Raw genomic sequence first — 14,895 nt, forward strand, 5'->3', positions numbered from 1 at the left:
TGTACTTGGCCAATTACCCCACTCTTCAGAGCTGTCCCGGTTGCTGCTCCACCCCTCTGCCGATCCAGGGAGGGCTGCAGACTACCACATGCCTCCTCCGATACATGTGGAGTCACCAGCCGCTTCTTTTCACCTGACAGAGAGGAGTTTTGCCAGGGGCACGTAGCACATGGGAGGATCACGTTATTCCCCTCAGTTCCCCCTCCCGCCCTGAACAGTCACTCTGACCAACCAGAGGAGGCGCTAGTGCAGCGACCAGGACACATACCCACATCCGGCTTCCCACCCAGAGACACAGCCAATTATGTCTGTAGGGACACCCGACCAAGCCGGAGGTAACACGCGGATTTGAACCAGCGATCCCTGTGTTGGTAGGCAACGGAATAAACTGCCATGATACCCAGACACCCAAACGTATGAATTATTTTACGCTGCTAAACACATTCATCATTGATCAACAAAAGTAATGTAAAAAAAAGTTGTAGAACTGCGAAACTGCCTAATGCTTTGAAATGATCCTTATTAAAAGTTCTTGTTATTAGACTGAAATAGCACTCCCCATATTGCAATGCAAGCTCATAAGCAGATCCTGACTTCTGCTATCAAACCTAAAAAGAATGTGAATCAAAGGGCAACAGGGAATAGTCCGCGGTGGTGTAGCGGTCTAAGCATTGGCTTTGTGTCAATGCAGTTGCCCACTGGGGACTGGGGTTCGCGCCCCGGTCTCGTCAGATCCGACTATGGCCGGACTCGACGAAGCAGCGATATTGGCAACGCTGTCTTCGGGAGGGGGGTGGAGTCGGCTTGTGTTCGTCACATGAATGCGTCTCTGGGTGTGTCAGAAAAAACAGTGGTTCAGCCTGGAGTCGCCTTGTCACGAAAGTGGCGAGGCGTCTCCTTTGAGACTGCCGGCCGGAGAGATGCAGTTGGCGAATGCACGCAGTACGAGGGTGGGTGTTTGAAATAAAATGGGGATCGATTGGCCACTAAATTGGGAGAAAAGGGGAAATAAAAAATGTTTTTTAAAAAGGCAACAGGGACAAAATGAGAGTGATTTGCCTCAAATGAACTTTAGAAGTTGATAGTAGAGGTCATGGTGTGTTACTAGAGTGGATTTGGTGTTTCTTCAAGCTTGGGGTATTATTTCACCGAGCGTAAAAACAGCCTTGCCAAAATCTTACCCGCTCCTCATTTTGTCTCTGTTGCCATTAGAGTCAATTACTTTTAGAAGTGTACCAAGATCAGGATGTACAACCAGATTAAATTTTCAGATCAATAGAAGTTGCAATTATATGTGCACTTGAAAATGAAGCCAGATTCTTTTCTGAAGAGAGACTATTCATCATTAAGCCATCATGCGATCAAGCCTTTTACAGATGACATCCGAATGAGCAGAGTCCTTCAGAAAGCAGTTATTGGCAATTAAGGTAAAATGGTGATTTAACCAAGTGTATTTTTTGCTAACTATTCTGCCCCTGAGACAAGGGTATGATGAAGTAAAATGGTGTTAACACTCAAAATTCAAAGTGTCCATGACACTATCTCAAGCACAACTCAAAAATTGAAAAAAAAAAACCTTCTTGATTAACTCTTATCTTCTTTTTGTTCATTAAAAACAACTGTGCCCTGGCATAAAGATAAGTAGCCACTGGATGGTCAAGAAGGAAAGTCAAAATTTTCTTGCCTGATTTTAATAATGGTACACCAACAGTTCTTACTCACCTTTTTTGTTTGTTGTGAAATATTTGGAGTCCGTCATGATTACTGGCCTTAAAATCTGTGAAAGAGAAAAACATTCTAGCTTTACAGAAAAGTCAAAGCCTATATGTGATATGACTCAGGCACTAGAATAAGAAACACCAGGACACACTCATATTTGTTTTCATGTTCAAAAAAGAAGCACTAGCATGAGACAAGCTACATCTATGAAGATAGAGAAGCACAATTCGATTAAGTAGGCAAGATGAAATAAGCTATGCCTCAATATTCTCCAGTCCAAACCATCCACATGCTCTTCTCTCTTGGTATTATGGACATTTTTGTGATAAAATGTAATGTAATGTTTCATGAAAAGCAGTGTGTTTGTCAAAGTCAGGAAGATGCCCAAACAGTGCACCAGCTGATTGAAGAAAGGAGAAGGATAACAGCTGCCTAAGCGAAAACCAGTGGGGATTCAGTATGTGGCAGGAGTGTCAGAAGAGTTGATATGCGTATTTTCAAGACTACTACTACTTTTGGCTGCCCCTGTTAGGGGACGCCACAGCGGATCATCCGTTTCCATCTCTTCCTGTCCTTTGCATCTACCTGTCACACCAGCCACCTGCATGTCCTCCGTCACCACATCCATAAACCTCCTCTTTGGCCTTCCTCTTTTCTTCTTCCCTTGCAGCTCCACATTCAGCATCCTTCCAACATCCATCCAACCTGAGTTGCCCCTCTAATACACTCGTTCCTAATCCTTCATCACTCTCAATGAAAATCTCAGCATCTTCAACTCTGCCACCTCCAGCTCCGCCTCCTGTCTTTTCGTCAGTGCAACTGTCTCCAAACCATATAACACAGCTGGTCTCACAACCATCTTGTAAACCTTCCCTTTGACTGTTGCTGGTACTCTTCTGTCACAAATCACTCCTGACACTCTTCTCCACCCACTCCACCCTGCCTGCACTCTCTTCTTCACCACTTTTCTGCACTTCCTGTTACTTTGGACAGTTGACCCCAAGTATTTAAACTCATATGCCTTCGTCACCTCCACTCCTTGCGTCGTCACCATTTCACTGACCTCCCTCTCATTCACGCATATGTATTCCATCTTGCTCCTACTGACTTTCATTTCTCTTCTCTCCAATGCATACCTCCACCTCTCCAGGCTCCCCTCAAACTGCACCCTACTCTTGCTACAGATCACAATGTCATCCACAAACATCATAGTCCACTTTTTTCAAGTGTATTTTCAAGCATATTTTCAAGACAATACAATAATTGACTAAGTGGTTATCTGTAAAACCAGCTGTAAATATGTTGCTCCTGACTAACCTGGTGTTAAGGTGTCTGGTGATATACATCTGTCTACCCTGGCAATAATGACCCTGTTCCCTGAAACCTTTACCCATGTGTACCGTCTGGTGTTTGAATTTTTTATTCTCCAAAAATGATGAAATTTAACCTGGATAAAGTGATGGAAGATTATAAATATGGTTCTTAACTTGTCCTGTCCTGTCACTTGTCATCACCGAGAGCCAGGAGAAGGAGGATGATAACATCATCACCCTTCTTCTCCTAGCTCTCGGTGACAAGCAGGCCCGCCACCACCTCCTCCCATCACGGGGTCGTGGGTATGCTGGAGCCTATCCCAGCAGTCATTGGGCAGCAGGTGGGGAGACACCCTGGAAAGACCGCCAGGCCATCACAAAGGCCTAAAATACACACACACACACACACATTCACACCTAGGGGCAATTTAGGATGGCTGATTCACCAGACCTACATGTCTTTGGACTGTGGGAGAAAACCGGAGCACCCGGAGGAAACCCACGCAGACAAGGGGAAAACATGCAAACTCCACACAGAGGATGACCCACGACGACCCCCAAGGTTGGACTACCCTGGGTCTTGAACCCAGAACCTGCTTGCTGTGAGGCGACCGTGCTAACCACTGCGCCACCGTGCCACTAGTCATATATCACGATACTGATATAATAGCAATATATTGCCCCACCCTACCTACATTTCTTCAAAATAAGCCTGCACATCACCTACATACATTTAACCACTAGACCACAAGCTGAGCAAACATATGCTAAAGCTCAGTGAAAGACAACTGAGCTGCCATTTCTAGCTATTGTTGCTCTCCCTTTAGAAGTCGGGGGCAAGACACAACAGAGCCTTTACTGTGAAAATCAGACTCCAAGCAATTTTGCATTTTTCAACTGAATAATGAAAAAAAAAGAACATCACTACATTATACAAAAATTACATTCTCTTCTTCAAATGAATTTTATATGATCATTTATTTGTCATTTATTATTTACCTATTACCTCTTGGCCACATTTTCAGGAAATCTGGCATTCAATTTCACTGCTACATGGATGACACCCCGTTTTATCTATCCACCAAGCCTACCTCCACTCTTCCACCCACTTCCCTTTCTGACTGCTTACTAGAAATTAAATCCTGGTTTTCATACCAATTCCTCAAACTTAATAGTGATAAAACTGAGGTCCTCTTAGTAGGTACTAAATCTACTTTGGCTAAACCTGATAGTTTTCCCCTAACTACTGACAATTCTATATAGTTCCTCCATTGCCTCAGGTTAAAAGTCTATGTGTCATCTTGGACAGCACATTATCTTTTGAAGCTCACATCAACAATGTTACTCGGTCTGCATACTTCCACCTACGCAATATTAATCATCTTCGTCCGTCATTTAGACCCAGCAGCACCGCCATACTCATTCACACCCTGGTTGCATCCCATATTAACTACTGCAATTCTATCCTCTTCGGTCTTCTCCTCAAGCCTCAAGTGTCTTCATAAAATTCAATTGGTCCAGAATTCAACTGCCCATATCACTACCAAAACTCCTTCCATAGATCATATCACTCCTGTTCTTCAGGAACTCCATTGGCTCCCTGTTAAATACCGTATTGACTTCAAGATACTGCTTCTCACCTTTAAGGCCCTTAATAACCTAGCTCCTTCATATCTTTCTGAACTCCTTCATATCCACATGCCCTCCCGCACTCTCAGAGCCTCTTCTGATCTCCAACTCACTACACCATTCGCCTGCTTGACTACCATGGGGTCTAGAGCCTTCAGTCATTCTGCCCCCCGCCTATGGAACTCTCCCACAAGACAGCCATAACATTGACTCGCTTTCAACCTTCAAATCCCATCTCAAAATGTACCTTTTCAAACTGGCATATTCAGTCTGATCCACACGTCATTGAGTTTTGTGCAGAGGATTTTATACTTATCTGTTGTATTAACTTTTTATTGTCTACCCTGCTTTGTTTTTATTTTATACTGTCTGATACAGTGCTGCTTGTCTTTTGTTTATTTTTAACTATGTTCTGTAAGGTGTCCTTGAGTGCTCTGAAAGGCTACTACAAATAAAATGTATTATTGTTATTATTATCATTATTATCATTATTATTTAATTCATGGACCCAGAGGAACTGTAATCCATACGAATATCCACTACGAAGCCTCATATTAGTAATGCCATACAAAACAGATTTCACAAGTGATAATTTGAACTGTTCATCCATCCATTCATTATCTGAACTGCTTATCCTGCTCTCAGGGTCACGGGGATGCTGGAGTCTATTCCAGCAGTGGTGGCAGGCGGGGAGACACCCTGGACAGGCCGCCAGTCCATCACACAGGGCTCACACACACACACACACACACACACACACACACACACACACACACACACACACACACACACACACACACACACACATTCATACCTAGGGGCAATTTAGTACGGCCGATTCACCTGACCTACATGTCTTTGGACTGTGGGAGGAAATCAGAGCACCCGGAGGAAACCCACGCAGACACGGGAAGAACATGCAAACTCCACACAGAGGACGACCCGGGATGACCCCCAAGGTTAGACCCCGGGGCTCGAACCCAGGACCTTCTTGCTGTGAGCGGACCACGCTAACCACTGTGCCACCAATTTGAACTGTGATATCTTAAAATATCATTTTGACTAGTCAGAAGAGAATTACAAATAACTCCCACACCATTCGTGTGTTGTGTTTTCTTTGTTATTTATACGTTAGTTTTAAGTTTACTTACAAGTGTAGGTCATGCGCTCTTCTACAACCGTCAGGAACTTTTAAACCTCAGAACGGATTACTCACTTCCCTCCACCATCATGGACAATTTCCCCATCGATATTATCCGCTCACCGGTCTCGCAGTGGAAACGCTGCCCCTGTCGGCAACGTAAACAAAAGAGGGGAAAACGTGGCGGGCTACATGCTAAGCTAACTAGCGTTCCCTTCAAAGTTTCCCTCCCCAGCACCTTCATGGCTAATGTCCGGTCGTTAGCTAGCTAAGACTCAGGCTGTCCTCTCAGAAAAGGCTGCAGAACTGCTGTCTGCTGATGTTTACGGAGACTTGGCTCAACAGCAACATAGCCGACTCGGCAGTCGAGCTAGCGGGCCGCACAGCCTTCCGTGCCGACAGGACAGCGGACTCCGGCAAGATCCGCGGAGGAGGTTTGAGTATTTATGTCAATAACTCTTGGTGCAACAATATAAAGATCGTCGAAAGGCACTGCTCTGCTGATCTCGAGCTCTTTATGATTCAGTGCAGGCCTTTTTACCTGCCCAGGGAGCTAACGGCCATTACCATTGCCGCTGTATACATCCCCCCACATGCTAATGCTAAGGTAGCACTAAGCAGCTACAATGTGCCATCAGCAGACAACAGACCAAACACCCGGACAATGCCTTTATCATAGGTGGTGACTTTAATCAGGCTAACCTCAGGGCTGTATTGCCCAAATTCCATCAGCATGTCTCATGCCCCACTAGGGGACAAAACACCCTGGACCATCTCCATACAAACATCAAGGACTCATACAAAGCTACTCCCTGTCCTCATCTGGGGCATTCTGACCACCTCTGCCTGTTCCTGGTCCCAGCCTACAAACCCCTAATAAAACGGATCAAGCCAGCAGCAAAGACAATAACTGTCCGGCCAGAAGGAGCAGTCTCTGAACTCCAGGACTGTTTTGAAAACACAGACTGGAGTATTTTTGCACATTCAGCTACCCATGGCTTCCATACAGACATTAATGAACAGACATCTGCCATACTAGCCTACATTAACTTTTGCACTGAGAGTGTCACAACAAAAAAATCAGTCCGCACCTTTCCAAACCAGAAACCCTGGATGACCAGTGAGGTCCGGCAACTGCTGAAAGTCCGGGATGCAGCATTCAAGTCAGGTAACTGTGAGGCCTACAGCGCAGCCAGATCAAACCTCAAAAAGGGCATCAGTACAGCCAAACATATATATTCCCTACGAACAGAGGACCACTTTCACAATAACTCTGATCCTCGGCGAATGTGGCAAGGCATTCAGTCTATCACAGACTATAAAAGCTCTAATCGCGGTCCCGCTGTCCATGATGCCTCCCTGCCAGACAAGCTAAATAATTTCTATCCCCGCTTCGACAAGGACAATACTGACCCAGCCACAAAAATCCCCAGCCACCCAGAAAACCAGGTGCTCACTCTATCAGTCGCAGAGGTCAGAGAATCACTGCGCAGAGTGAACACACGGAAGACTGCCGGACCAGACGGCATACCGGGTTGGGTCTACCGGGAATGTGCCGACCAGCTGGCTGAGGTCTTCACACCTGTATTTAACCTCTCACTGTCCCAATCTAAAGTCCCGGCATGCTTTAAGACCACCTCTATCATTCCTGTCTCCAAGAAACCAACATCCACATGTCCGAATGACTACCGACCCATAGCACTCACCCCCATTGCCATGAAGTGCTTTGAAAGACTGGTTCTGGCTCACATCAAAACATTATCCCCCCACATTCGACCCACATCAGTTCGCCTACCGTCCCAAAAGGTCTACTGAGGATGCCATTGCCACTGCCCTACACATTGCTCTGACCCACCTTGAACTTAACAACACATACATCCGGATGCTGTTTATAGATTACAGCTCTGCCTTCAACACTATCATCCCCGCCAAACTAACCACCAAACTCCTCTCCCTTGGCCTCAACCCCTCCCTCTGTAACTGGATCCTGGACTTCCTGACCAACAGACCTCAGTCTGTTAGGTTAGGTGACCACTCCTCCTCCACCCTGACCCTCAGCACAGGTGCCCCTCAAGGCTGTGTTCTGAGCTCCCTCCTTTTATCCCTCTTCACCCCCGACTGCCTGCCAACTCACCCCTCAAATGTTATAGTTAAGTCATTGGCCATATCACCAACAATGACGAGATGGCCTACAGAGACAAGATTGCCTCACATCATGGTGTACTACCAACAATCTTGACCTTAATGTGCAGAAGACAAAGGAGCTGATTGTGGACTTCAGGAGGTCTAGAAGCTGCAGCCACTCCCCCATACACATCAATGAGGTGGAAGTGGAGCGTGTTTCCAGCTTTAAATTCCTTGGAGTCCACATCAGCGAGGACCTTTCGTGGACATTAAACACCCAGGCCCTTGTGAAAAAGGCCCAACAACACCTGCATTTCCTGAGGAGGCCGAGGAGCGCCCGTCTACCCCCCAAAATTCTCACCAACTTCTACCACTGCACCATAGAGAGCATCCTGACCATCTGCATCTCAGTGTGGTACGGCAACTGCACCTCAGTAGACCAGAAAGCTCTGCAGCGGATCGTCAAGGCAGCCCAGCATATCACCGGTACCCAACTCCCAGCCATAAAAGACATTTATCACAAACGCTGCCTTCAAAGGGGTCTGAGCATCAGCAGAGATCCTACCCACCCCGACCATGGACTGTTCTCCCCCCTGCGCTCTGGGAGGCGCTACAGGAGCCTCAGAGCCCGCACTACCAGGCTTAAAAATAGCTTCTTTCCACAAGCTGTTGCCCACCTGAACCTGGCTACCCACTGAATGTCTGTAGATATTTTTAAATATTTTGTACTCCAGCTCTTTTTTAACTTATTTTTAGCTTTTGGTCTTCATGTGTGTATATCTTATACTGTGTTTGTCTGTGTCTGTCTTGCACTATTTGGTGAAGTCACAGCCCTCATTTCATTTTTAACATGTGCCTGCACATTGTTTTTAATGACAATAAAATTGAATTGAATTGAACTGAATTGAATTGAACTGAATTCAGAATGTCTGACGAGATTACAGATTACAGACACTACAGATATTTTTAAAGATATTTTGACTAGTCAAAATGTAATTACAGATGTCTTTATACATCATTCTGACTGGCCACATTGTAATTATGACTTGCCATAATGCATTTGTAGTTACCTATAATGCAGTTATGGATACATTATAGGCTTGCCATGATGTTGGATGCTTAAGATTTTTAGCTGGCACAGACAATCTCTGTCCTAGGTTGGTTCACCTTGTATAGCAATGGGATTACAATTTCTTTCCAGGGGAAAAAAAAATCTAACAAAGCCTATCATGACAAAAAAAGTAGTCCACACTATAATGTCAGTTGCACAGGTGAGAACTTTCATAAATACTTTTCTCCTCAAAGTGAATGAATTCCAACCATTGTTTTCGTAGCCAGATTTTTGGGGTTCAGGAAAAATTGTTTTTGGATGTGAACAGCTGAAGATGCAACTGTCCTTGATATTGTACAGCGCGGACGTGCATATTTTGATATTTAGAAGGTGAGGAAATTCAATTCAAATTACTACTGGCTATTCTTATTGATGCCACCCAAATGTACAGTGTTTTAACTATGAATTTGATGCCTTTTTCAAGCAGGAAAAAAAAAACAAGATGCACTAAAAAGGGTAATGTTTTTATGTGAATTTTGAGGCATTAATAGAAGACAAATGAGAACTTTGTGCTGATAAAAGGGGTAAAATGTATGGGGGGGGAATCATTTTTCATTTCATGCAGTAAAGGGCTTCAGGGTGTGGACGTTTTGGTCGCACATGCAGCCAAAAATCTGTCAAGTGCAACTATAAACATTTTCATTGGTCACCACCAGTGTGCCTGAAATTTAGCAGGTGTGTGCGTGTGTGTGTGTGTGTGCGCGCGCGCGCGCGTGCGTGTAGCGTTATTTTTCCCACCCTTTTTCTGCAAAGACATCCTACTGCATCCTACTCTGCCCCTCTGATCTACTCTGACCCTGATGTTCTCACCCTAACCATTTGATGTTCTCACCCTAACCATCTGATGTTCTCACTCTATCTGACGTTCTCACCCTAACCATCTGATGTTCTCACCCTAGTAAAGAGCTTCAGGCTTCATCTGATATTCTCACCCTGACCATTTGATGTTCTCACCCTAACCATCTGATGTTCATCAGGCCCTTCGATGTTCATCAGGCTCTCACCCTAACCATTTGACTTCATCAGGCTTCATCTGATGTTCTCACCCTAACCATTTGATGTTCTCTCACTCTAACCATTTGATGTTCTCACCCTAACCATTTGATGTTTTCACCCTAACCATTTAATGTTCATCAGGCTTTTTGATGTTCATCAGGCTCTCACCCTAACCATTTGGCTTCATCAGGCTTCATCTGATGTTCTCACCCTAACCAGTTGATGTTGTCACCCTAACCAGTTAGTTGATGTTCTCACCCTAACCATCTGATGTTCTCACCCTAACCATCTGATGTTCTCACCCTAACTATCTCACTCCTTGTGCCTAAACCAAACCAATCTAACCAACAAAGGCAACAAGTACTAGCCAATCAGAGGCAGAGTAGGGCGGGTCTTCATGGGAAAAAATAAGGCATGTGTGTGTATGTGTGAGACCGTGCCCTGTACTCCTCAGTAAAACATACCAGTAATTCAAAGTGAAGACAACTATTGATTTTTTTTTCCGTCAAGGAAAATAGGCCGAGCTCAGACCTGACATCATTGGTGGAGTTAACCGTATTTTAGAACTGTATTATTGCAGCGGTAAAAGCAGCAGTGAAAATATTTGGGTAAACCTAAATTATGCGCTAAATGAAAAACTTGGGCGCACCAGTGCAACCAATATAAAAATGTAGTCTGGAGCCCTGTGGTCTTTAAGTTTAGGGTTAAGGTTAGACACAGTTACATTTAGGGTTAAGGTTAAAGGGAAATTCCAACGCTCATAATATGCACATCCAGGAAGTATTGATGGTCTATATTTCTTATTAAAATTTGAACCACTTTGGCTGGGAAAATTGTCTGTCCCTGTTCAGAGAGCCTGTCCTGCAGTTAATACATATACCAACAAGCACAAGGACACAACCGTCTAGATATGTCACTACAGCCATAATGCTCTAATATGCCCACACTCTCTCTCAAAAAACAAAGTAACATACAACTTAACAAACAATAACAAAAAACAAAATAAAGTTTTCCCATGGCTCGCTCGCATTTGTTGTTAAGGTTTATCAATTAAACGAAAAATATCATGCACATACAGGGACACCATTTCTGTTAGCATGGATAGATTGTACACAAGCAAAACCAGTCACTGAAGGCTCTAAGCAGCTCCGGGAGCCGGCTACTCTCTACTCCTGCTCGCTGGAGCTATCTGTCCAGCTACTGCAGCAGCCATACAGACAGCAGATTTCTTCAGTGCTGTATTCTGGTTCATACATCCATCCATCCATTATCCGAACAGCTTATACTGCTCTCATAGTCACATGGATGCTGGAGCCTATCCCAACAGTCATTGGGCGGCAGGCGGGGAGACACCCTGGACAGGCCACCAGGCCATCACACAGGGCCAACACATACACACACACACACCATCATACCTAGGGGCAATTTAGTATGGCCGATTCACCTGACCTACATGTCTTTGGACTGAGGAAGGAAACTGGACCACCCGGAGGAAGCCCACACAGACAGGAAGAACATATAAACGCCACACAGGGAATGACCCGGGACGACCCCCAAGGTTGAACTACTCCGGGGCTTGAACCCAGAACCTTCTTGCTGTGAGGCGACTACACTAACCACTGCACCACCGTGCCACCTGGTTCATACATTTATGGCTAAATGCTAAAAAAATTTTGAAAACATCATCACAATCATCCAAAAGGTTTTCAGATTGAGATTATTTTGGTGTCAAAACAATTTCTCGTACAACAGCAAGGCTGCTACGCCTTTCCAGGGGACACAGGGTCTTCTCTCTATTGATTGAGACTCAAAACCATGAGCACCAAATACCTGCCCCCCTCCTCTCCTTGTGCCTGAGTTTTTCACCTCCCAAGTATTTGACGTCATTTGATGCATTAACCTTGGGTGGTACTAACAAAAAACAATTTAGTCTATACACACTGAGTAAATTTGCTCAAGCATATCACCATCATCTGTATGATTGAGTGGCACTTTAATTACTGAGCCCGGCGTTGTTTTGGGGTGGAATCATCCTTTAAACATGCTGGTAAATCTCACTAATCCACGCGTCTCTATCCAGACACGGGAAGATACCTTGTGCGTCATATATCGACTTGGGCAGGAGCGTCGATGCATGACGCTGTGGAATGAGAACGTGCTCACTGGTAAAAAAAAATTATATATATATATATATATATCGATATAGATATATCGATATAGATATATAAATATATATCATAATCTTTATTTTGTGCTGTTAATTTCTTATGCGCACACTTTAGTTAAAATGCGCTCAAATGCCATTTCCTTTTGTTTTTATTATTGTAGTTAATTATACAAACGTTCTCACAAAGAAGATAGACAAAAATCCGAACTAAAAATAGTAAATACGAGAAAACGAAAAATGGTAAAATAATAATAATAATAATAATAATAATAATAATGCAGATTTCGTAGCGCCCTACAACAGCATCCGGGCCTATCGACAAGTAACCCCAGACCTGACCGGATGAGTGACATCAACGACACACAAAGCCTCCTGGGATATATTACTAATGGGTAGACTGAGAAAAAAAATCACAGAAGCATACTTCTGCAGTAAAACGCACACTTAGTTGAACTATCTATCCTTTAATGAAATCAACGTGTCCTGATTATTGAAAGCTGTAGTTACAGTCGTGTTAACAAACGGAACAATTTTGAAGTGAAAATGCTCATGTCGAACAACCGGGTCGTTTTAGCTAACGCTAAAACCCTTTCCCAATTCCTCGTTACACGATTTATTAGAGGTGTTAAAATTGTAGTGTGGATTTGTGTTTGTGTACTTCAAATGGGATTACAGATGAGGATCTGACCTACATTTTTAACAGTAATAGTTAGCAACAACCCTTTTACTATGTTATAACGTTAGCTGCTGCTAGCCTGCAGCAGAGGACAATGGCACATTTCGGACAAGTCAAACGCGATGTCGGCTGGAAACTACACACACAAATACGTTTAATGCCACAACTATGAGCGACATTTTACAGTTAAAGCAATACATTGTGGAATGAAAGCACAAATCCTGCTAAAGCGATGTGCCGTGGACTGCCCAGCATTGGAAGATGGCTCAACTGACGTCTATTGTGGCTTACTGGCTAGCCTAAAGAACTGCAACCGCTAACGTGAAATGTTCAAAGTATACGTTTTACCTGCTTGCACGAACCGTCAACGCTAAAATCCCACAGAGGACGAACGACGTTCCTTGACCAGCTTAACTAGTTGCTAAATACTGGTTACTCAGTTTTCGTCCAAAACACAGCCGTGGGAAACGTAACAGGAAGAATTCGGAGGGTGGCGGTGCGTTCGTTTACCGTTGGAGACTGTAGGTGTCAGCCAAATGAACAAACGAATCTTTCTCGAAAGACTCACTTCGATACGAATCGAGTCTCGCATGGTACGTGTCAACGAGCCTGGCGTTCTAGAAATACAGTCTGAAAATTTAGAAAACGTTATCTCTAACTCTTAACTTGTATCTTTGGTGATCAAACTTAATCAACTCCGGATATACGTTGAACTGTGTGCATTCACAGAATGGTTGCGTTTGAAATCACATACTCCGTACTATAGACTAGACATCTGCACTATCTTCCAGCGTGTTATAAGTATGTGAGTAAAAAGTTGAATGGCTATTCGGATATGCGTCTTCATCGTAGCGTCACGCCACTTCCTTTCAGCTCTTTGTGGTTTAAACTTCCCATGAAACTGTCACAAAATGTGTATACTGCATGTGACGCCACGTAAAGGAAGGCTCTTGGCGGTAAAGCAGGGAGAGCAGGGAGTAGCAGCGTGAGAACATGTGGGTTTTTTTTTTTTGTTTTCTTTAATTTTTTTCTCTTTTTCTCCCCAATTGACTTTTCGCAAAACCCCTCCCCCGAGCGGTCCTTGACCAATCATACCTTAGCAACCGTTACTTAGTGAAGAAAGTTAGTCAAGCTTTTGCGCTTGATGCAAGATGGTACACCCAAAGTTTGGAAGGGGGTGTCATTTTTTCCCCTTTCCAAAACCGAAGACTCAAGATGAAAGATGCCGGCAGTTGATCAGTGTGGGAGGCCCCATTCCCAGCTAAATACCACCAAGATTAACAAACATACATACGTCTGCTCCAAGGTAAGTAACGTTAAGCTAACGTTAGTGCTAGCTAATTAGCTAGCTGGCTAATGTTGTCATTGTCTAGCTAGCTAGCTGGCTATGTTAGATGTGAGAACACCCACAAAACTGGATTTAAAAGTTATGGTTACTATTAACTAGTATTATTACAACTAATATTGTGTAACAACTAGTAACATTATCACTGTTACCAGCAAACTAACGTTACCCTCTGTAAAGCTAGCTAACGTTGGCTATAATGCTGGGTTGCATGGGTCTCAGTGCTGGGGGCTTCACAAAGCTAGGCCTAATGTTGTTTTGTACATTTTACATCAAGGTTGACATGACGTCCCAACAGGCAGTTATGAACTTATTTTGCTTTAATCTTTCTTTGTAGCATTTTGTGAATGTACGGCCTACTCCTGAGTATCCCAACCCTGTACTTGCTGTTCAAGTGCCTAACAAGGGAACATCGAGGAGGCTGTCAAAAGCCACCAACAAAACAGAACACAAATAATAATATTGATTCAATGATTCATTTGAGTACATATTACCTCTGTGATTGTAACATGTTTTATTCTGGTAAATTGTACAGTTCATTTACAAAATAATAGTAATAATTATAATAATAATAAAACGAGTTGTACAGATGCAGATTCAGTTTGCAAGATGCCTCCACCTCCAGCATGACTGAAGAAAACCCAGAAGAGTCAACAGTGTGTTATTGACAATGG

At 43.8% G+C, this 14,895-nt stretch overlaps 1 protein-coding gene across 2 annotated transcripts in view; it reads right to left on the reverse strand.

The window, feature by feature from the left end:
* LOC130131992 (AP-1 complex subunit beta-1) overlaps window positions 1-13,374 on the reverse strand; it is a 112,996-nt gene extending 99,622 nt beyond the window's left edge. For both annotated transcript variants that reach the window (XM_056301714.1, XM_056301713.1), the window contains exons 1-2: window positions 13,225-13,374; window positions 1,723-1,777 (exon numbers count right to left, since the gene is read on the reverse strand). In XM_056301714.1, coding sequence (XP_056157689.1) covers window positions 1,723-1,759 — 37 coding nt within the window. In that variant the 5' untranslated portion in view covers window positions 1,760-1,777; window positions 13,225-13,374. The remainder of the gene's footprint in view (window positions 1-1,722; window positions 1,778-13,224) is intronic.
* Window positions 13,375-14,895: the final 1,521 nt, after the last annotated feature.

Source organism: Lampris incognitus, unplaced genomic scaffold (assembly GCF_029633865.1).
Source record: "Lampris incognitus isolate fLamInc1 unplaced genomic scaffold, fLamInc1.hap2 H_4, whole genome shotgun sequence".
NCBI lineage: Eukaryota > Metazoa > Chordata > Actinopteri > Lampriformes > Lampridae > Lampris > Lampris incognitus.